Source organism: Carcharodon carcharias, chromosome 17, assembly GCF_017639515.1.
Source record: "Carcharodon carcharias isolate sCarCar2 chromosome 17, sCarCar2.pri, whole genome shotgun sequence".
Classification (NCBI taxonomy): Eukaryota; Metazoa; Chordata; class Chondrichthyes; order Lamniformes; family Lamnidae; genus Carcharodon; species Carcharodon carcharias.
In genome coordinates this window covers 62,303,625-62,326,349 of record NC_054483.1, presented here as the reverse complement: position 1 = coordinate 62,326,349, position 22,725 = coordinate 62,303,625, and the positions used below count along the sequence as shown (strand labels likewise).

General features: G+C 44.6%; 1 protein-coding gene across 5 annotated transcripts in view; it reads right to left on the bottom strand.

Annotated features, from left to right (window-relative positions):
- pcgf5b (polycomb group ring finger 5b) overlaps positions 1–22,725 on the bottom strand; it is a 201,792-nt gene that overhangs the window by 30,818 nt on the left and 148,249 nt on the right. For all 5 annotated transcript variants that reach the window (XM_041209351.1, XM_041209355.1, XM_041209352.1 and 2 more), the window contains exons 7-8: positions 22,341–22,439; positions 14,163–14,252 (exon numbers count right to left, since the gene is read on the bottom strand). In XM_041209351.1, coding sequence (XP_041065285.1) covers positions 14,163–14,252; positions 22,341–22,439 — 189 coding nt within the window. The remainder of the gene's footprint in view (positions 1–14,162; positions 14,253–22,340; positions 22,440–22,725) is intronic.

Here is a 22,725-nt window from a genome sequence, read left to right as displayed (position 1 = left end):
GATGTATCACTGTTGCAGTGCATACGTTCATTCCTTAAATATTCGCCATTGTCTATCCACTGTCATGCCTTCTTATGAAGTTCCATGATCTACCTTAGCCAACTCATGCCTCATACCATCGTAGTTTGCTTTGCTTAGATTTAGGGCCCTGGTTTTGGATCGGACTACTTCACTTTCCATCAAAATGAAGCATCCTATCATGTTATGGTCACTGTTCCCTAAAGGACCCCACACAACAAGATTATTAATTAACCCCTTCGCATTGCACAATACAAATCTAGGATATCCTTTTCCCCAGCTGATTCTTTGACATGCTCATCTAAAAAACCATCTCATACACACTCTGGGAATTCAAGCCACAGTATTATTGCTGACTTGGTTTGCTTAGTCTATATGTAGATTAAAGTCACCCATGATTACTGTAGCGTCCTTGTTACATGCATCTCTAATTTCCTGTTCAACGCCATTCCCTACCTTACCGCTATTGTTTGGAGGCCTAGAGACAATGCCTACCAATGTTTTCCACTCTTTGTTGTTTCTTAGATTCACTCTGACTGATTCTATATCTATATTTTCTGAGCCAATATCCTCCCTCACTAGTGCACTAATTTCATCCTTAACTAACAATACCACCCCACCTCCTTTACCTTTCTTCCTGTCCTTCCTAAATATTGAGTACCCTTGGATATTCAGTTCCCAGCCTTGGTCACCCTGCAGCCATGTCTCCGTAAGCACAATCATATTGTACCTGTTTACATCTATTTGCACTGTTAATTCATCTACCGTACAGTGCCTTTAGGGCTGTCTTTTTAACATTTTTACACATTTATTTTGTACAATGGCCCTATTTGCTGCTAGCCCTTGTTTTCTCTGCCTTCCAATTTTGCTTTCTACTTTTACGCCTTTCATTCCCATCTTTGTTTCTTCTCTTGTGTCTTCCTGATCAGGTTCCCATCCTCCTGACAGTCTAGTTTAAACCCTCCCATAGTACTAGCGAATACCACAGGGAGGATATTGGTCTTGGTCCTGCTGGGGTGCAACCTGTCCAGCTTGTACAGGTCCCATCTTCCCCAGAATCGGCCCCAATGTCTCAGGAATCTAAATCCCTCCATCCTACACCATCTCTCCAGCCACGCATTCATCTGGTTTATTCTCCTATCCCTGATCTCGCTAGCATGTGGCACTGGGAGTAATGGTGAGATTACTACCTTTGAGGTCCAGCTTTATAATTTATTTCTTAGTTCCCTATATTCTGCTTTCAGGATCTCATCCCTCTTTTTACCTATGTCATTGGTACCAATATGGACCACAATCTCTGGCTGTTCACCCTCCTCCTTCTGAAGGTCCTGCAGTCACTCAGTGACATCCTTGACCCTGGCACCAGGGAGGCAAGATACCATCCTGGTATCACGCCTGCGGCCACAGAAATGTCCATCTATTTCCCTTACGATAGAATTCCCTTTCACAATTGCTCTCCCACTCTTTTTTTCTTCTTCCCGTCAGCTGAACCACTCATGGTGCCATGGTCTTGGTTCTTGCTACATTCTCCTGAGAAACCATCTCTCCCAGCAGAATCCAAAAAAGGAAAATCCATTAGAGACAGAGATAGACGCAGGGGACCACTGCACTACCTGCCTAGTGCTTTTACTCTGTCTGGCAATCACCCATTCCCTTTCTGCCTGTGCACTTTTTACCTGCGGTGTGACCACCTCATTGTACATGCCATTCACAAAGATCTGATCCTTGCAGATGCTCCACAGTGACTCCAGCTGCAGCTCCAGCTCCGAAATGCAGATTTCTACTAGCTGCAGTTGGAGACACTCCCTCCACACATAGTCACCTTGGACACTGAAAGCGTCACTGACTTCCTACATCGCACAGAAGGAGCATTCCACAACCACCAGACATCTCAAAGCACTTTACAACAAAGTTCAGAATTGGAAGAGTGGAGAGATCTTGGAGTTTTTAAAAATTCATTCACAGGATGTGGGCTTCACTGGAAGGTGCTGTCTAAAGAGCCATAGTGAATTCCTGCAGTGCATCTTGTGAATGTTTGTGGATGTGGTGCCAGTCAAGTGGACTGCTTTGTCCTGCATGGTGTACAGCTTCTTCAGTGATGTGGGAGCTGCACTCATCCAGGCAAATGGGGAGTATTCCATTACATTCCTGACTTGTGTCTTGTAGATGGTGGACAGGCTTTGGGGAGTCAGGAGGTGAGTTACCCGTGGCACGATTCCTAGCCTCTGACCTGCTCTCGTAGCCACAGTATTTATATGGCTAGTCCAGTTCAGTTTCTGGTCAATGGTAACACCCAGGATGTTGATAGTGGGGGATTCTGTGATGGTAATGCCATTGAACATCAAGGTGCAATGGTTGAGATCGCTGTTGTTGGAGATGGTCATTGCCTGACACTTGTGTGGTACGAATGTTACTTGCCATTTGTCAGCCCAAGTCTGGATATTGTCCAGGCATTGCTGCATTTGTAAATGGACTGCTTCAGTATCCGAGGAGTCGTGAATAGTGCTGAACATTGTGTAACCATCAGCGAATATCCCCACTTCTGACCTTATGATGGAAGAAAGGTCATTGATGAAGAGGCTGAATATGGTTGTGCCTAGGGCATTACCCTGAGGAACTCCTCCAGTGATGTCCTACAGCTGAGGTGACTGACCTCCAACAACCACAACCATCTTCCTTTGTGCTAGGTATGACTCCAACCAGCAGAGAGTTTTCCCCCGATTCCCATTGACTCCAGTTTTGCTAGGGCTCCTTTATGCCACACTCGGTCAAATACTGCCTTGAGGTCAAATGCAGTCACTCTCACCTCACCTCGGGAATTCAGCTCTTTTGTCCATTTTTGAACCAAGGCTGCAATGAGGTCAGGAGCTGAGTCGCTCTGGCGAAACTCAAACTGGGCATCAGTAAGCAGGTTTTTGCAAAGCAAGTGCTGCTTGACTGTTGATGACCCCTTTCATTACTTTACTGACGACTGAGAGTAGACTGATGGGGAAATTTTCCACATAACCGGGCAGATGCCAGTGTTGTGGCTGTACTGGAACATCTTGGCTAGGAGCGCGGCAAGTTCTGGTGCATAAGTCAGAATATTGTCGGGGCCCATAGCCTTTGCAGTATCCAGTGCCTTCAGCCATTTCTTGATATCATGTGGAGTGAATCGAATTGGCTGAAGGCTGGCATCTGTGATCATCCACTTGACACTTCTGGCTGAAGATTGTTGCGAATGCTTCAGCCTTATTTTTTGCACTGCCGTGCTAGGCTCCTCCATCATTGAGGATGGGGATATTTGTGGAAACCCCTCCTCCAGTGAGTTGTTTAATTGTCCACCACCATTCACGACTGGATGTGGCAAGACTGCAGAGCTTAGATCTGATCCATTGGCTGTGGGATCACTTAGCTCTGTCTATCATTTGCTGCTTATGCTGTTTGACATGCAAGTAGTCCTGTGCTGTAGCTTCACCAGGTTGAACTTCATTTTTAGGGATGCCTGGTGCTGCCCCTGGCAGGCGTCCTGTACTCCTCCTTGAACCAGGGTTGATCCCTGGCTTGATGGTAATGGTAGTGGGGGATATGCTGGGCCATGAGGTTACAGATTGTGTTCGAGCACAATTCTATTGCTGCTGATGGCCCATAGCGCCTACTGAATGCCCAGTCTTGAGTTGCTAGATCCGTTCGAAATCTATCCCATTTAGCATGGTGGTAATGCCACACAACACGATGGAGGGTATCCTCAATATGAAGGCAGGACTTTACATTGAGTAAAACACAGTGAGTAAAACACTTTCCTTTCTCCCCCTTTCCATTTCTTTTCTCTTTCTAGGGGTAAACTGTTGAATTGCAGGAACTGAAGGGAAAGACAGTGAATCAATTTAAAGAAGCAGCAGCATTTATTTTGAAAATGATTCTGATTTTTTTAGATCCCAAAGGGATCAATGGCAGGTCCCTGATATCTGCCTGGGTGGGGGGAGGGGCACCAGACCTGGCCTCAGTGCCACAGGAGGCAAAACCGAGGTTCTTGCTCCTCACGGTGACCCCTGGCTGGGAGAGAGCCTGGGGTCTTGTTCATCAAGAATGTATCCACCCCACGTCAGTCCTGGACAGTCAATCGGCAAATGGTGGAGCCAACATGCAGCCAGTGCCAGCATGTAAAGGGTTGACACTGAGAGGCTGTTTCCCCCTGGCTTGGGAATCAAGAACACGGGGGCACAGTCTCAGGATAAGGGGCCGATCATTTCAGACTGAGATGAGGAGAAATTTCTTCACTCAGAGGCTTGTGAATCTTTGGAATTCTCTATCCATCTGGTTCACCAATGCCCCTTAGGGAAGGAAATCTGCCGCCCTTACCTGGTCTGGCCTACATGTAACTCTGGACCCACAGTAACGTGGTTGACCCTTAACTGCCCTTGGAAACGGCCGAGTAAGACACTCGGATGTACCAAACCACTGCAGAAAAGTCAAACCTGATGGACTGCAGTGGTGGCTCAGCCCCAACTTCTCAAGGGCAGTTTGGGATGGGCAACAATTATTGGCCTTTCCAGTGACAATAAAGCACTTGTGATGCCATGGCATTCAAGGCTATGGACCTCGTGCTGGAAAATGGGATTAGAATTGTTAGGTACTTGTTTGACTGGCGCAGACTCTATGGGCCAAAAGGCCTTTTTCTGTGCTGCAGATCTCTATGACTCTATGACTTCATCTCCACAACAACTGTGCAGTGGTCACTTCTACCAATACTGTCATGGGCAGATGCATCTGCGGCAGGCAGGTTGGTGAGGATGAGGTCAAGTATGTTTTTCCCTCTTGTTGGTTCACTCACCACCCACCGCAGACCCAGTCTAGCAGCAATGTCATTTAGGACTCGGCCAGCTCGGTCAGTAGTGGTGTTACCAAGCCACTTAGTGATGGACATTGAAGTCCCCCACCCAGAGTACATTCTGCGCTCTTGCCACCCTCAATGGAGGGCCATTGATTCACCAGCTGAGGGAGGGCAGTATGTGGTAATCAGCAGGAGGATTCCTTGCCCATGTTTGACCTGATGCCATGAGACTTCACAGGGTCCGGGGTCAATGTTGAGGATTCCTAGGGCAACTCCCTCCCACCACTGTGCCACCACCTCTGCTGAGTTTGTCCTGCCCAAGGATGGTGATGGTGGAGTCTGGGATATTATCTGAAAGGTATGATTCCATGAGGATGACAATGTCAGGCTGTTGCTTGACTAATCTGTGAGACAGCTCTCCCAATTTTGGCACTAGCCCCCAGATGTTAGTAAGGAGGACTTTGCAGGGTCGACAGGGCTGCGATTGCCATTGTCATGCCGTGCTGATGCCGGTTTCATTCCTTTTTTTTGTGGTTTTGTAGCTGCTTGTTACAACTGAGTGGCTCGCTAGGCTGTGGGTCTGGAATCACATGTAGGCCAGACCAGGTAAGGACAACTGATTTCCTTTCCTAAAGGACATTAATGAACCAGATGGTTTTTTACAATTGACAATGGTTTAATTCCAGATTTTTATTGAATTGAATTGAATTCAAATTCCACCATCCACCATCTGCTGTGGCAGGATTCGAAACTGGGTCCCCAGTGCATTACCCTGGGTCTCTGGTCCAGCGACAATACCACTACGTCATCGTCTCCCTATCTGGTTGTATGGTTGAAGGAGCAAGACCATGGAGAAATTTGAAAACAAAGATGAGAATTTTAAAATTGAGCCATTGCTGTTCTGGGATTCCATGTAGATTAGCAAGCACAGGGGTGATGAACGAACAAGACTTAATGCAGTTTGGATTCACCAGAGTTTTGGATTTGCTCAGTCTAATGGTATATGCAAGGCTGGGGACAAGCAGGAGAGCAGTGGAATAGTCAAGTCTAGAGGTAGTAAAGGCATGGATAAGGGTTTCAGCAACAAATGGGGTGAACAGGGGCTGAGTCAGTCAATGTTACAGAGATGCAAATAGGCAGTCATAATGATGGCATGGACATGGGGTCGAAAACTCATCTTAAGGTCAAATAGTATGCAAAGGTTGCAAACAGTCTGGTTCAGCTTTAGACTGTGATAAGGAGAGGGGGGAAGTTCGTGGCTGGAGAACAGAGTAAGTGGTGGAGATTGAAGACAACAAGTGTAGTCTTCTCCCTGCCACTCTAGTTAAACCCTCCCCCACAGTACTAGTGAATACCAGAAATGTAAAGGTTGCCTGGCTGATTGGCCCGTCCACCAACCATAAAAGTGGACGAGCCACGAAAAATCGCTTTCAATTGACTCCTTAATGGACTTAATTGCTGGAGGAAATTTCTGCTCATCTAACACAGGACATTGGACAAGCAGCATGACAAATCAAAGGCAATGCAGGGATCGAGACCGGTGGTGGTGAGTTAGAGCTAGATGTCATCAGCATAAATGTGTAACCTGACATAATGTTTTCAGAAGATGGTATGGAGAGAAAGCATATAGATGAGAAATAGGTGAGGCCAGGGATAAATCCTTGGGCCTGAATTTTGCACTCGTTGGGCGTGCGTGATTGGTAGGCCCGGGAGCAGACGGGAAATAGGCCCCCGACCGACCAATTAACAGCCAGCCATCATGAAAAGTGTGCTGAGAAAGGCTCAGCACTGCCAGTGGTGGCAGGAAGAGGCGGGTGCCGACTTCACCACGGGTGCTGGCGAGTGCTTCCCATGAGCTCCCTGAAGGCAGTCAGCTGCCTTAGGAGGCTGCAGACCTCCAGAGGATAAACAAAACAACAAAATGCTGCAAAATATGTCCATGTGACACAATGAAGCACCTGAAAGCATACCTCATTAAAAAAAAGTCCTCGGCTATTTCTTTTTATTTTATTGCCCCAATGAGATTTCATCCCACCCTGGATTGAGGTTTCAGCAAAAATGTAAAGGCTGCCTGGCCCATTGGCCCGTCTGCCAACCGTAAAACTGGATGGGCCACAAAAAATTGCTTTGAATTGACTCCTTAATGGGCTTTATTGCCTGCTTAGTTGTCGGCAGGCACGCTTCTGACTGCCATGTGTCCCCATAAAGTGAGATATCGTGCGAGGGTGTGGCTGAACAGATCGGGCGCACACACACCCACGGTACGTAAAATCCTGGCCTTGGGATCTCGAGAGGTAACTGTGTAAGAGCAGGGAGAGACGTGATTGCAGGTGATTATCTGGCTACACGTGGACAGATAAAATGAAACCAGATAAGGGCAGTCCCACCCAGCAGGACTGTGCAGGAGAGACGTTGGAAAAAAATGGCGTAGTCAATCCTGTCAAAGGCTGCAGCCATATCGAAACAGACAAAGAGGGTTATAACTGAGTACTGCAACTTGTATTGCTTCCAAAGGACAGAATTGTAGAAATATAACCCTGCCAGATTTCATTAAATAGCAATTTGAAGGCTTCTCAAACTTGTTTGATGTAATGATTCAAATAAATTATTGTACTGTAACTTTAATGTGAGCACTCGCTGAATATAATAACTATTAATTCATCACAGTGCAATTTGCTGGGTAGAAGCCCATGTGTTAAATTAGGCTACCCACTGTGATTTCCACGGAATGAGACAGAAGCCAAGATCAGGATCTGTCAATCCTATAAAGGGCCCTCATGTAACACAATTTAACAGTTTATGGGGGGGAAAATCAGACACAGCCTGAAAATGGTTGTGGGGATAATGATGCAGGATTAGCCAGACCCATTACTTCCAATATAGGTGGCACACAAACTTTGTACTGCCTGCTAATTTAAATGATTGGAGCACACAGCCAGTGCCAAGCGTGCTATTGAGTGACTACACGCCTGAGCGGGGTGGGGGGGGGGGGGGGGGGGGGGGGGGGGGGTGCAAAAACATGAGAGGCTAGCAGGAATTAGAGCTAGCCTACGTTAAGTAAAGCCAGACTGCCCTCTTAAAGGGAGGTACATTGTGGTTGCAGAAGTGCTGCATCTTATTCTAAAAGTGATTTTGGCCTGGGGAACATTCAATAATGGCATAACATGGCAGAGGGTAGGCTCCAAGGTATTCCAATGCTACACTGGAGGCCATGATGTAGGAGGTGGAGAGAAGAAATGTACATTATTCACAGAGGGCCAGAAGACTCTCCAGACAAACTTTGCAAAGGCAGTGGGACTAGGTAACTGAGACAATCAATACCAGGAGTCAAGCCCAGAAGATCTGGATGCATTACACAAAAGGTTCAATGACCTCACATGAGTAGCCACGGTTACTGAATGTATCTTCAAATGCCATCTCCCACCAAGTGTTACACAATGCTCAATGAACCCATGCCCCATTACCCACCTGCCAGAATCTATATCAATCATGACTTGTATCTCGTAATTGTAGCTTCATCTCACCCTCACACAATTAGCACTGCTACAAGCCTCACATACACATCTCATGTACTGCCAGCTAATCAACCTTCACAAAAGCATGGCACCACACTCACTGGCACACTTCCCTTTCTCTTGCAGGACAAGGTGGCGCATAACTTATGGCGGTAGCAGGGTGTAACTGGTGCGGTTGCATGTCCATGACCCCATGATGGAGATAGTACTCACTAGCATTAAAGCGGCCATTGCAAAGATGGCACTGAAATTAGAGAAGATGATGGTGTCCTAAACTCTAAAACACTGTCTTACACCTCACATCCCCGTCATCCCTCAGTCTCTTCTGATTTACAAGATGCAAATGGTGTAAGCATGCACTTCATGCTTTCCCCAACTTCCTTCACTCCACACCTACCCTTGTGCCTTTCTCCTTTTAGATATCCGAGATCTGCCACTTTGCCAGGCTGTTGTACAGAGCAACAGGTGGAAGGGCAGGAAGTGATAAAGAAGGAAAACTGCCTTTCATTCTCACTCTCACGCCCACCAGCTTATGCACAGCGCATCATTTAGGGCATGTTTACCTAACCTTTTCGCATGGGGGACCACATTTCCATTTTTTTCTCACTCAAGGGGTCAATGAGTAAATTTTTGAAAGATAAAGTTTGGCACAACATTAAACATGAACTTCAAAAAAAAGCTGAGGTATGAAGAATAGAATCAACTTGCTGAGCAAAAATAAAGCAATGAATTGATAATTTAAAAAAACAGTAATTAATAAAGAAGACCATTAGTGTGTGAGGGGGTCAAGTGTGTGTCTGGCTGACTCCCAGTCTCAGGGTGCTCACTCAAACACTCACACCCACTCACACACCGTGGGTGAGAATGTGTGTTGGTGTGTGGGGATGAGGGGATTGAGAACCCTGAAACTGGGGAGAGAGCCAGACACACACAAATACTCTCACAGACACACACAGTCTTTCTCTCTCACACACACACACACACCCTCTTACTCTCTCTTTCACACACACACTGGGCAGAATTTTACATCCCGTGGGCAGGCGTGCACCCGACCTGATCAGGCGTAAAATCACATGAGAAGACATTGGGCGAATGCTCGGATGTCGTCGCACACTCAAGCAATACTTTGCTCGGTGGGCACGCGCAAAAGTCGGAAGCGCGCCCGCTGACAACTAAGAGGTCAATTGAGCTCACTAAAGGCACAACTCTCCAATTTTTCGTGGCCCGTCCAACTTTATGGTTGGCACGGGCGAATCAGCCAGGCAGCCTTTGCATTTTTCATCATTCCTCATCCAAGGGCGGGATGAGGTTTACGTGATGAAATAAAATAAAAATAACAATAAAAATTGGTGGACAGCACTTTCATCATGAATATTTTCAGGTGCCTGATTGGGATGCTTGGACATCTTTTTTCTGCTTTTCAAAACTTTTATTTATAGGTCTTCAGCTCCCTGAGGCAGCTTTCTGACTTCAGGGAGCTTTCTGTCAGCGCTGGCCTGTTCCCATGTTGACATCAGTGCCCACCCTCTCCCCACCCACACCCCAGCAGCGCTGAGCTTCTCAGCGCGCGTTTCATGCTGGCTTGCCATTAATTGGGCAGCCAGTGTGAAATCAGGGCTGGGGCCCTGTTGTGGTTGACGATATATTCCCTGGCCAATCCTAGGCCTGCAGATCACACCCGCCCGCCAACCTAAAAATTCTGCCCTAGGAGAAGCAAATGAATTTAAGCAGGGATTTTAGGAAGTCTGTAAGAGAGGGAAACGTGGCATGTGGGGAGACTGAATTAGGCGGGATGCAAAATCTTGATTTTTAAATGGGGGTGTTGAGATGCAGAGATAAAATCAGTGGCGTGTTTGTGGCATGTCGAACCTCACGCTGGCCTGTGGCAGGTTCATACTTGTAATACATTTTCATGCCACGAATACTGATTAGTATAAAACTTTTAAAAATTACATCCTACCTTGAACATAAAGTCAGCGGCGCACGAGAATCTTGTGGCATCTGATACACATTTGTTTAAAGGTGGCGTGCACCAGTCAGCTCTGTGTAGTTATGTCTGAGGTCATAACAAGGTTTTCCTTGTTTAACTCTATGGCACAGGGGAAGGGAGCAGGATAATGGCAGATTGTATAGAGGTTTGGGACCGGCAAGGGTGAGTCAGTGGTGAGGGGAAGTGTGGAGTGGGGTCAGCGGCATGGAGGAGTGGAAGAGGGATCCAGGGAAGGTCAGAGGGTTTGTTCCTGGAGCATGAAGGAGTGAAGTAGGAAGAGCCTGGCATTTTGAATGTGGTGGGGGATGATGGGGGCAGTCAGTCAAGATAAGAAAATGAGAGGTCTAAAGGGTGGTGTCAATATTGTCCACATCAAGTATCCCCCTCCTCGTGTTCCCCATGCACACTGCTGACACTTTAAATTTTAATTGTAATAGCGTGGGAGCCAGCAAAAAGCAAAGGAGCTTAAGTAGCTCACACTTCTGGTTATGCAGTCAGGAACTGTACACTGCTGACAAAATCACCCACTGGTTGTCTATGTACACTGATCACTAAAGGTTAGGTCACAAGTATAAAATATAATCAAAATGGCTAATAGAATGTTAACCCTTCCTTTAGGGAGGTAAGAATTCAAAAATGCTGCCCACAGACGTCATCTCGCGTGATTTCACACTGGATCAGGTTGGCCGCACACCCGCCTGATCAGCGTAAAATTCTGCCCTAGTCTGTCACTACTAAGGAACTACTTTGATTTGTCTTTCTTAGATGGAAAGTGAATAAACTCAAACATTCCCACATTGAACTCCATCTGCATAGATTTGTCCATTCACTTTATCTATGTCATCTTGTAACTTCCTGCTCCCAACCCAACAACTTATTATGGGTGGAATCTTGTCCTCTTGCTGGTGGTGAGATTGGAGGCAGGAAGGGCATGTACTTAGGTAGGATGGTGGTACATCTGAACCCCAACGCCTTCCCACCCCTGCCTGAATTGAGTTCTGGGCAGGAAGGTCCATGGTCAACCTTCCCACCCCATTGTCAACTGAGGCTCTTAAGTGGCCAATTAAGGGTCACTTACGGGCCTCATCCTGCCACTGCTGGGATTAACCTAGCTGCTGGCCAGCCTGTCGCCTTATGGTCTGCACAACAGCTATCCTGTGGGCAGCATGTCACTTCCAAGGGGAAGGGGGTATCCTTGATCATTGCCTGATTGAGGGACTGGACATTGCGAAGGTGGGACACGCTGAGAGTCTGCCCTCTGCCCTTGCTTCTGGCACCCCTGCCTTCCTCTCCCTGCAGCTCCCACCCCGCAAACCCTCAGCCACATCACTTACTTTTGTCCTGGATCGCTCTACGATCCTGAGACTTGGCGGGCTGTTCTTCCAGCAGCAGTCACAGTCTCCTCGAGCGGCCAGCCTCTGACTGCCCGGCAGTTCTTGCTGGGCAAGACATCTGCCCCCGGGGACATGGTTCCAGGGGAAGGCCCACTGCTGGCCTCACCACTGCATGTGGCTTGGCAGGCCTCCAGAAAAGAGGCAGCACAGGTCTCTCGTCAGCATCCCAGCCAGCAGGCGAGACCCCTGATGCCTCAACAAGATTCTACCCTATGTCTTCTAAGTTTACCTTAACGCTGATCTCACTCACAGGTGCCAGCAGTAATAGCAATGCCCTATACCCAGTATTGATCTCACACAAAGAACAGGATACATCCAAATTGGATCATTTCTTCTTTTGTGACATTAAAAAAGAATGAGAAAACTTGAATGAAATTAAAACAGAGAATGCATGAAATCCATTGTTCAGTTGCATCTGTGAGGGTAAGACTAGTAAACTTGAAGATAAATGTTTCAAATGTAACTGATTTTTCTAAAGCAGATACACATCTGAAATTAACCTGCGTGTTCTCCACACACACTGCATATTTAGAACATATTTTGTTTTTGCTTCAGATTTTTGGCATTTGTGGTTTTGTTTTTCTTTTTAGTCATACTAGCATGGAGCTATTTTTGCATGGAAAATAAATGTATTTATTCTGACAACTTCAGAAGGACCTTGAAGAGAGAACAAACCATGGTTCATACCCATATATATTGATTCAGTTACTCAGGATTTAAAAGAAATAAGTGTAACTTCAGTTAACATCAGCAAAAGGCCAACAAGCTTGAAATACTTTGTGAGAAATGTTTACACTGAAGGCACTCCTAGGTGCAATAAATGTGGCAGCCTATATAGTAAATCACTGTGTATACTTACATTTTAGCAAGAAATTTTCAGACTTTGGGTAGTATTTTTACCAGGACTGCTAAGACGGCTTTGAAGGTGAGATCAGGAGGAAAATAGGATGGGAGGGTATCGGGTCATTGGGCCAGAGTTCCTAATCTTTCTGGAGGCATACTGAAAAGGGTGAGGACTATCCGCCCAGCAGTGGCAAGTAGCCAACTGCAATATTTAAGTACCCACTTGTGGGCAGGTCGGGGATGCTGCTGGGATTCTCCAGCAGCGGACGGGCCCTCCCGACTGAGGCCAAAGCCTGGCAGGTATCTATCTGTAATTGGCTTGTCGGCTGCTTGCAAATCGTCCTATACTTAACCCCTTCTGGAGCCAAAAGGGTCAGTAGGTTACAGCTGTGGCCCAAGGCTATCCTGTAGAGGGATTTTCCCTCTACATTGGTGGTCTGGCTGCCATGACCACAGCTTATTTTTTTTTTAAATGGAGATGTCAGCAGAGGGCACCTGAAGATGGAGGCATCCTTGTTGGCCCCTAAAACAGTGGCAACACCCACCTTGACCAGTTGGCTGCAGCCCTTCTAATGCTGCAGGCCCTCTGCTTGGGCTTCCCATAAGGTCGCACTGGCAGGCATGCTGCCAGCAATTACTGGGGCTGGGACTTGGAAATGGTTCCAATCAGTGATTGCTTTCATAGTGCATAAGATTCCACTCTTTGCATTGGATTTCCATCTGGAAGATTTCCTTGTTAGAGGTGAGTAAAGATGGGATTTCTGCTTGCTGCCTTGATCCCAATTGAATTGGATCCATTTTCTTAGTTTGGGCTTAAGTAATGATGCATGCTTGGGTCCCAGCAAGATCACTTTCACAAAAAGCGTGGTCCACTGCTAGAAGGCAGTAGGACACAGTGGCACTGCAGCACCAAAAGGAAGAGGTGTCAGAGTTAGTGGAGAATAACGGAGAACGAACAGAGGCATTCAATAGAGTTTTTACGAAATTAGGAAGGTAGCCCAGAATAGTTCTACAATTCCTTTGAATGAGTCTAGTAAGCAGAAGAGAGAGAGATACGAGTGATGGCTCCTAAGCCCTTTCCTTGCATTACAGCTATCTGAGTTTGTGAAAAATTTCAATCAAGACCGCAAATACACTTTAGAACCGGTTCAAGTTTTCATAATTTCAATCTTATTTTACATGATTTTTATCTGTAATACTTATAGCTAGTTAATAACAACGCCATTTATAAGACAGTGGTGTCACATCAGTGTTAGATACGTCACAAAATTACAAGAATCCTATTCTTTAAGAAACACGCCACCTACTAATAGAAAACCTGGCGACAAGGATTCAACACTTTCTTGTACACAATTGTTTGTGCTTGAATATCAATATTGCTTATTCAGAAAGATTTAAAATGCTGCAAAAAGGAACCAGAGGCAATGCTTCAATAGACTTAAGCCATTTTGAATCTTTGTCATAAGTACACGTTGCAGGTGTGGGATGCAGCTTCTATTTCTCACTACAGTCAATGATGAAAAACTAATTTTGAAACATAAAAAGTCATTCAAAATTTAAAAATTGGAGAACTATTTATACATACTTACATTTTCAGCTCTGAGTCTCCATCTAGTCATATATATGAATTCCATGGTATGATCCTTCCCCATAATTTCCCCATTGCATAGAACATCGAGCTATGGAAAAAAAGCAATCAATCATATTTATTTTACACACATAACAGGGTTAAAGCTCCTCTAAAGGGGATAAAGTTTGTTTTTCTCCTTAACTATTGCCCCCTAAACAAAGCACAAAATTATGAAGTTTGCAATTTCTGAGAATGCAAGTTACATTTGTGGGAAGATATCTGCAGAGAAATAGGGTGTTTTTTTGTTAAACAGAGAACTTTAGCACAAGATACTACTTTCGTTTCTCTTAACAAACACGCTTATATATATACAACACACACAGCCATGCATAAAACAATCCTAACAAGATCAAATTTAAGTTAAGAGAAAGCTGCATGAAAGAATTATTCGCCCCTCCTTAATCCTGGCCACAAATTAATCCTCTTTTATCAACTGCAACTAAAAGAAATTGACGGTAAAGGAGTTTGAACAATTAGACTGAGATATCTATTCCCTGTCATAGAATCATGGGTGGGATTTAATGCCTTCCTCCATTGGGAATCTGGTGGTAGAGATGGGGTGAAGGGCAGGAGGTGGCAGGTGGGGACCCTGCCATCTTCCAGTCTCCATCCTGATTAAGGTTGAGGTGGGGAGACCCTGGACAGCCTTTCCACTCCATGATACCATGTGAGGCTCTTACGTAGACTATTAATGCCCACTTGGGCACCTCATTCCGCCACAGTTGGTATTAACCCAGCAGCAGGTAGGGGGCTCGACATACAGGGAGCACAACAAGCAAACTTGTGCAGGGTTGCTTGCAGGCTCATTGAGGGTGGGGGGGGGGGGGGGGAGAGAGAGAGAGCACGGAGAAGGGTCCCTCGTTGTTAGAAATTCAGTGCCTGATTCAGGGATGTGGTATCAGGAGAAGGGTGACCATTGAGAGCCACCGCCATATCCAGAAGGAAAAAACAGTAACCATGGGAAATAAGAATACTGGTCCGAATTGTCTTATATACCTTAAAATGAAACAGCAGTAAAAACTGGGAAATAAGAGTACTGGTCGAGCTGTTTTTTTCCTTCTGGTTACCCTTGCTGCCGAACCCCTACAGCCCATACCCTTCAACCCCCAACCTGTGACCGCCCCCCGCCCCCTCACTCACATCACCACCTGCAGCCTGGGATCCAGCCTCAGGTGGGTATCATACTAGAAGCAGCCACCATCTCCCTCGTGGTGCTACCTTTCAATAAAGCTGCTGGCCTCTGATTGTCAAGCAGGACTAATGCCCCCGGGGCCCTTGATTTTAGGGAAAGCTCACTACTGTCCAACTAAGTGCCTGAGTGGTGCTTAATACAGCAGGTCTTCCCTAAAAGATGGGATGCGAGGCTCTAGCAGGCTTTCCAGCTGGCAGCAAGGCCCCCATTACCCAATTAAACATTGCCTAGAGAAATTTACAACACAGGAGAGGGTCATTTGGGCCATCATGTCTGTGCTGGCCAAAAGACAGCTAGATAGACAGCTTTACAGTCCTTAGTCCTTAGCCTTGTAAGTTACAACATTTGAAGTGCATATCCAAGTACATTTTAAATGTGACAATGGTTTCTTTCTCTACCATCCTTTCAGGCAATGAGTTCATGATGTCCACCACCCTCTGGATAAAAAAATTCTCCTCAGTCCCACTCTAATGCTTCTACCAATTACTTGAAGCCTAAACCCCTGCTAAGGGAAACAGGTCCTTCCTATCCACTCAACCTAGGCCCCACATAATTTTGTACAGTTCAATTAAATCTCTCTTCAGCCTCCTCTGCTCCAAACAAAACAATCCCAGAAGATCCAATCTTTCTACATAGCTGAAGTTCTCCACAATTGTCATCAACCTCGTAAATCTCCTTTGTACCCTTTCTAATGGAATGACATCCTTCCTGTAACTAAAATAAGATGCAGTACTCTAGTTGTAGCCTAACTAGTGTTTTATAAAGTTCTAGCATAACCTACCTGTTCCCATATTCTGTATCAGGGCCTTCAAAGGAAAATATCCCTTATGACTTCTTAACTGCTTTATCTATCTTGTGCTCCAGAACTTGCTGCGCCCCTAGCCAAGCTGTTCCAGTACAGCTACAACATTGGCATCTACCTATGCGGAAAATTGCTCAGGTATGTCCTGTACACAAAAAGCAGGACAAATCCAACCTAGCCAATTACTGCCCTGTCAGTCTACTCTCCATCATCAGTAAAGTAATGGAACGGGTCATCAACAGTGCTATCAAGAAGCACTTGCTTAGCAACAACCTGCTCACTGATGCCCAGTTTGGGTTCCACCAGGTCCACTCAGCTCCTGTTACAGCCTTGGTTCAAACATGGACAAAAGAGCTGAACTCCAGAGGTGAGGTGAGAGTGACTGCCCTTGACTTCAAGGCAGCATTTGACTGAGTGTGGCATCAAGGAGCCCTAGCAAAACTGGAGTCAATGGAATCAGGGGGAAAACTCTCTACTGGTTAGAGTCATAGCTAGCACAAAGGGAGATGGTTGTGCTTGTTGGAGATCAGTCATCTCTGCTCCAGGACATCACTGCAGGAGTTCCTCAGGGTAGTGTCCTAGGTCCAACCACCTTCAGCTGCTTCATCAATGACCTTCCTTCCATCCTAAGGTCAGAAATGGGGATGTTCGCTGATAATTGGACAATGTTCAGCACCATTCGCGACTCCGATATTGAAGCAGTCCATGTCCAAATGCAGCAAGACCTGGGCAATATCCAGGCTTGGGCTGACAAGTGGCAAGTAACATTCGTGCCACACAAGCGTCAGGCAATGACCATCTCCAACAAGAGAGAATCCACCCATCGTCCCTTGATGTTCAATGGCATTACCATCACTGAATCCCCCACTATCAACATCGTGCGGGTTACCATTGACCAGAAACTGAACTGGACTAGCTATATAAGTGCTGTGGCCACAAGAGCAGGTCAGAGGTTAGGAATTGTGCAGTGAGTAACTCACCTGACTCCCCAAAGCCTGTCCACCATCTACAAGGCACAGGTCAGGAATGTGATGGAATACTCCCCACTTGTCTGGATGAGTGCAGCTCCTACAACACTGAAGAAGCTGGACCCCGTCCAGGACAAAGCAATCCGCTTGATTGGCACCACAACCATGAACATTCACTCCCTATACAGGGATTGTAGCAGCAGTGTGTACCATCTACAAGATGCACTGCAGAAATTCACGAAGGCTCCTTCGGCAGCACCTCCCAAACCCATGTCCACTACCACCTAGAAGGACAAGGGTAGCAGATAGATGGGAACACTACCACCTGGAAGTTCTCCTCCAAGTCACTCACCATCCTGACTTGGAAATATATCGCCGTTCCTTTCTAACAGCACTGTGGGTGTACCTACACCACATAGGCTGCAGCGGTTCAAGAAGGCAGCTCATCACCACCTTCTTGGGATGGGCATTAAATGCTGGCCCAGCCAGCGAAGCCCACATTCCGTGAATGAAAAAAAAATCTACCTGTCCTGCTACCTTCAGGGGCCGGTGGACATGCATATCAAGGTCCCGCTGTTCCTCCACACAAGATCCCTCCATTTATTGTGTATTCACTTGCCTTGTTTGCCCTTGCCAAAGGCATTACCTCATATTTCTGGGGATTGAATCCTATTTTCCACTGTTCCAGGCACCTGACCAGTCCAGTCCAGTGAAGGACAAGGGCAGCAGACATATAGGAACACCACCACCTGGAAGTTAACCTCCAAGCCACATTGGAAATATATCACTGTCACTGAATCAAAATCCTGGAGCTCCCTCCCTAACAGCATTGTCAGTGTACCTACACCACATGGACTGCATGTCAAGAAGACAGCTCATCACCACCTCCTCAAGGGCAATAAGGGATGGGTAATAAATTCTGGCCCGAGCCAGAGACACCCACATCCCATGAATGAATAAAAGAAATGATACTTTTCTGCAGTCACTGTTGCTTTTTTAGAAGTTGTTTCTGCTTAATATTTTGTTTCTCCATTAAAAAACACATGGTTTAAAAACTGCTTATCGCTACATCTCCCTTAATAGCTCGTCAAAGGTCAATGTACTGTGCAGTGATACAGAGCCACACAGATCTGGGAGTTTTTCTTTTGTTTGTTCATGGGATGTGAGCATTACTAGCAAGGCCAACACTTATTGCCCATCATTAGTTGCCCTTAAGAAGGCAATGGTGAGCTACTTTCTTGAATTGCTGCAGTCCATGTTGTCTGGTAAATCCAGAGTGCTGTTAGGGAAGATGTTCCAGGATTTAGACTCAGCACCAGTTAAGGAATGGCTTTATAGTTCCAAGTCAGAATGGTGTATGCTCGGGTGAGAACATGCAGGTGAATCCATGCACTAGCTACCTTTATTCTGCTAAATGGTAGAGGTCACAGGTTTGCAAGGTGCCGTTAAAAGGACCTTTGGTCTTGGTAACTAGATTGAATCATTGCCAAGTTGAGTGGGATATGACAAATGGCCTTAGTGTTACTGGTGCTTGAAGTCATTCTGTTGCGATTGAAGTTGCAGTTAAGTAAAGGTATTGCCAGGTTCATTATAGAAGACGCTTTATTTTGCATCAAATTAATTGTTCACTTGACTGTTCTTTACTTTTAAATTGGATGGCAAAGGTGTAAATAATGATCAAAGCTTCCTCAGAGCTGCTCCCACTCCAATGCTGTAACATCCAATGAACACGGTTTCTATCAAACTCCCAGTGAAGTTATGGCGATGAAATAGGACCAACTTGGGGAAATTTTCTGCTCATGATTAATTCCACCACACTAATACTTCCTATCTTGACAATCTTAGGAAATGCACCAGAGATGTTGGGTTTTAAGAACTGCAACAAGAGTTAAGAGCCAATATGCAATTTTATTAATGTACATGTAAACATGGCTTGAAAATATGCTTAGATACAAAACATTACATTTTTAATTTGATTGTGTGCCTGTTGGGTGTTGTATATTAAATATTTTGCTCAGTTTATGTTTCAATCTCTTCGGATGCTCTAACTGACCCTTTCACTTTGCATCCTCTGTGTAATTTGGTACTTTTTTTAGATGTGTCATGACTTTTCTGAACAGGGCTAGTTAATGCCGAGAAAACTTTTCTCTTTGCCTGTTGTACCCATAAATTCTAGAAAGGATGCTTTGAACGAAAGTACTTTGTTGGCAAATATTTCCTATTTCAAGGTTAGCAAGTCAGAGGTTTCCTACTAAATAATGTATAACTTAGAAAATCTTTCCAATTATAACAATTTTCCCTGCAGCACAGGTACAACAATCAAGGAAAAAGACCTACTGTGTAATTTTAACCAGCCTTAGAGAAAGAAACATCAGAGCGCATCCCAAAGTGCCTCGTGAAAGGAAAAAATTGAGTGTTTTTCAACTGCCAAAAGGGACAAAGTAGCTCATGTTTCTGACAAATAAAGTTTCCTGACAAGTAAAATTTCACTTTACATTTGCTGTTTTATGAACATAATATTAATTTTTAAATGAAATTTTTATGAATTTCCATGAGCACTGCAAATGCTCAGATCTGCCTTCTGATCTGGGCAAAAAATATCAAGTCTGAGTCCGAACTTTTGGGAGAGACTGTGATCTTCCAGTATGAACATATGTGAAGGTACTTAAAGGCAAAAAAGACAATTTAGTGGGTAAATTGTACCATGTTATTATATGGTTTGTCATTTTAAAATTTTCATTTAAAAAATTGCTTTATACAGAGAATTTAAATTACTGAGGAAAAAATGATGGCCAATTTTTTTTTCAAAAAGCATTTTCAGTGGTTCATCAAAAAACTGTCAGTAAAATGCTTAGGTGTTTCAATACTTTTATAAAATATGAACTTTTAGTGCTGAAATGGATCCAAATCATGCCATAATGCAAAGTTTGTAGACAGGAAGCACACATTATACACAACATTTTTAATAATATTTAGGTAGTATGATGACTGGAAGAGAACCAAGGTAGTGACAGCCAAACCGTTATATAAATGTTTCTGTTCTAGTGACGCAGGACAATCGAAGGTATGTATCTCATCCTTGGGAATTAGAAAAGTTCATCCACAAAGTTGATACCACTATCGCAGGCGCATTCGTGTAACTCTGGAATATACAGGCACAGTGGCTTAACTCTGGAGTTTACCGCTTGACATCCATAAAATTATAGAAGTCTCCAGCACAGAAGGAGGTATTCAGTCCATTATATTTGTACTGACTTTTGGCAAGGGAAATTCAAAACACAATTCTGCTCTCTCCTCGCAGCCTTGTATCTTCATCTGCTTTAAATATTTTTCCCAGCTGAGACAAAGAGATATTTTTTTCCGCTGGGGTGATATCACTGCCTGAATTGAGTCCGGGTGGGACTTCCACCCAGTCAGCCTGACCCCATTGTGACTCCAACTCATTTTCCTGGGTCAGGCTCAATTAGATAAGCAGTGCAAGTCCCTAATGGTCCTGCTGCTTTGCAGAAGGAGCCTGCCACTGCTGAGCCAATTACTCAATGCTACAAAGAAGATAAAATGGTCTCTGCGTAACTCATGGCATTAGGAGGGCAGAATACAGGGAGGGGTGGCGATAACCAGGTCATCCCTCTCTCTTCTTGTTATTTTTTTCCCTTTCCCTCCAGTACATCAGTCAGTGTGGCTATCCCATTCTCCTGCTGCTGTGGCAGAAAGCAGGTGAGTTGGCTGCTTTTCCTAGCTTTAGCCTCTGTATCACTTAACTGTGGCAGAAGCATTTAAGTGGTGGGCAGATGTTCAATATTACATAGGAACAAAAGAACAGGCCATTTAGTCCATCGAGCCTATTCTGCCATTTTATGAGATTTTGGCTGATCTGTGACCTAACTCCATACCTGGTTTTTGCTCCTTATCTCTTGATATCTTTGGATAAAAAAAAAATCTATCAGTCTCAGACTACCCAAACTTCTACCACCCTTTGCTGTGGAAGCATTTCCAATTTCACTCCTAAATGATCTGGCTCTAATTGCTAGACTATTCCAGCTAGGTGGAGGGAGGGGGAAGCAGAAAATGCAAAAGAGCAGATTTATGGCTGGGGATTCGCTGGTAGGAACACTGTCCTACTTTTTCTGCTGCGTCATGCTATATCCCCAAAAACTGAATAATAGAGGCAAGTGAAGTCTAGCCCATAAATTTAAAAATAAAAGCAAAATACTGCGGATGCTGGAAATATGAAATAAAAGCAGAAAATGCTGGAAAAACTCAGCAGGTCTGGCAGCATCTGTTGAGAGATAAACAGAGTTAATGTTTCGAGTCTGTGTGACTCTTCTTCCACCCAAACTGTTTATTCAGTTTTACTCTTATAAGAATCTTTATAACTGCAGCTTCAAGTTGTTGTTTTGCTATTCTTCGTTTTTGCAGGAAGATGAAAACTAGGGGTATAGTTTCAAAGTACCTCCAATACCCTTTTCTTGATAGGTTAAAAAATAGATAAATGTATAAGTAATCTGTCAAAAAACTCGTCTTTGTAGCAATCTCACAGGGAGTTGCCATCATGAACCTTCTTCTTTCTTCAGCTTCTCCAGTGACAAATGTTATGTGGAAGGACCATCTTTAAAGACAGCTATGCACAAAATCATACATCTATTTGAATAATGCCATTGAATAACTGAGAGCAGTATTGACAGAGAATGACAGATATGCTGATTGAATCAGACAGTGGTTCCCTTCCAATCTTCTTTGTTGAATCAGAAAACACCACTAAGCCAAACAATAATTCAAAGTTACTTCAATCTTATTAGGTCTAGAAGATGCTGCTAAAAACAAATTTATATTCAGGCATATTTCATTTTATTTGACACAACAGTCTAAGTATAGTGCCAATGTATCTAAATAGATCTATTCAGGTGCATTGGTCCGATCACACAAAATAAGAGTTGTGATCTTCTGTCTTACATGCAGCTACAAAATGACTGCAAAAAAAACCTGTCTTTTAAGGAGCCGAATGACATTTTCTAGCCAGTGTCAGAGCATCAGGTATCTGGGTGTATCAATTGAATGGGCATCTGAAATAAATGGACTGCATTGCTACTCATTCAACTTGCTTTCCTCTACCACCTACACATACAGGTAGAGCAAATAAGTTAACATTTGACTGATTATGTTTTGAAGTCTCACCTCACAAGTGCTAGGAAGTTTTAATTTCAAACTCAGAAACTTCTTTATAGTTCCCACTGTGACTCTTGTTGAGCAGCGGATAAATTTCTTCATTAAGCCCTGTTGAGATATGACAAAAATTTTTGTTAGCAGCAAAGGTGCATTGCAGTGCAATTTCTGAATTTGTCACACGCTGAACTTCAAATTCCAATAACCATAATGTTACAAAAAAACTGTTACAAAAAAACAACACAAGCTGATAATGGCTATTCATGAAAAGAAAAAATTGTTGAGAAATGGCTAGTGGTAAAGTGGAATTATGTTCGATTGAGGGTCCCCATAGTGCCGAATGTAATAAGATGAAATTATCTGTAACAGTGTCTCCTGGTTATTTCTTGTTACCCGA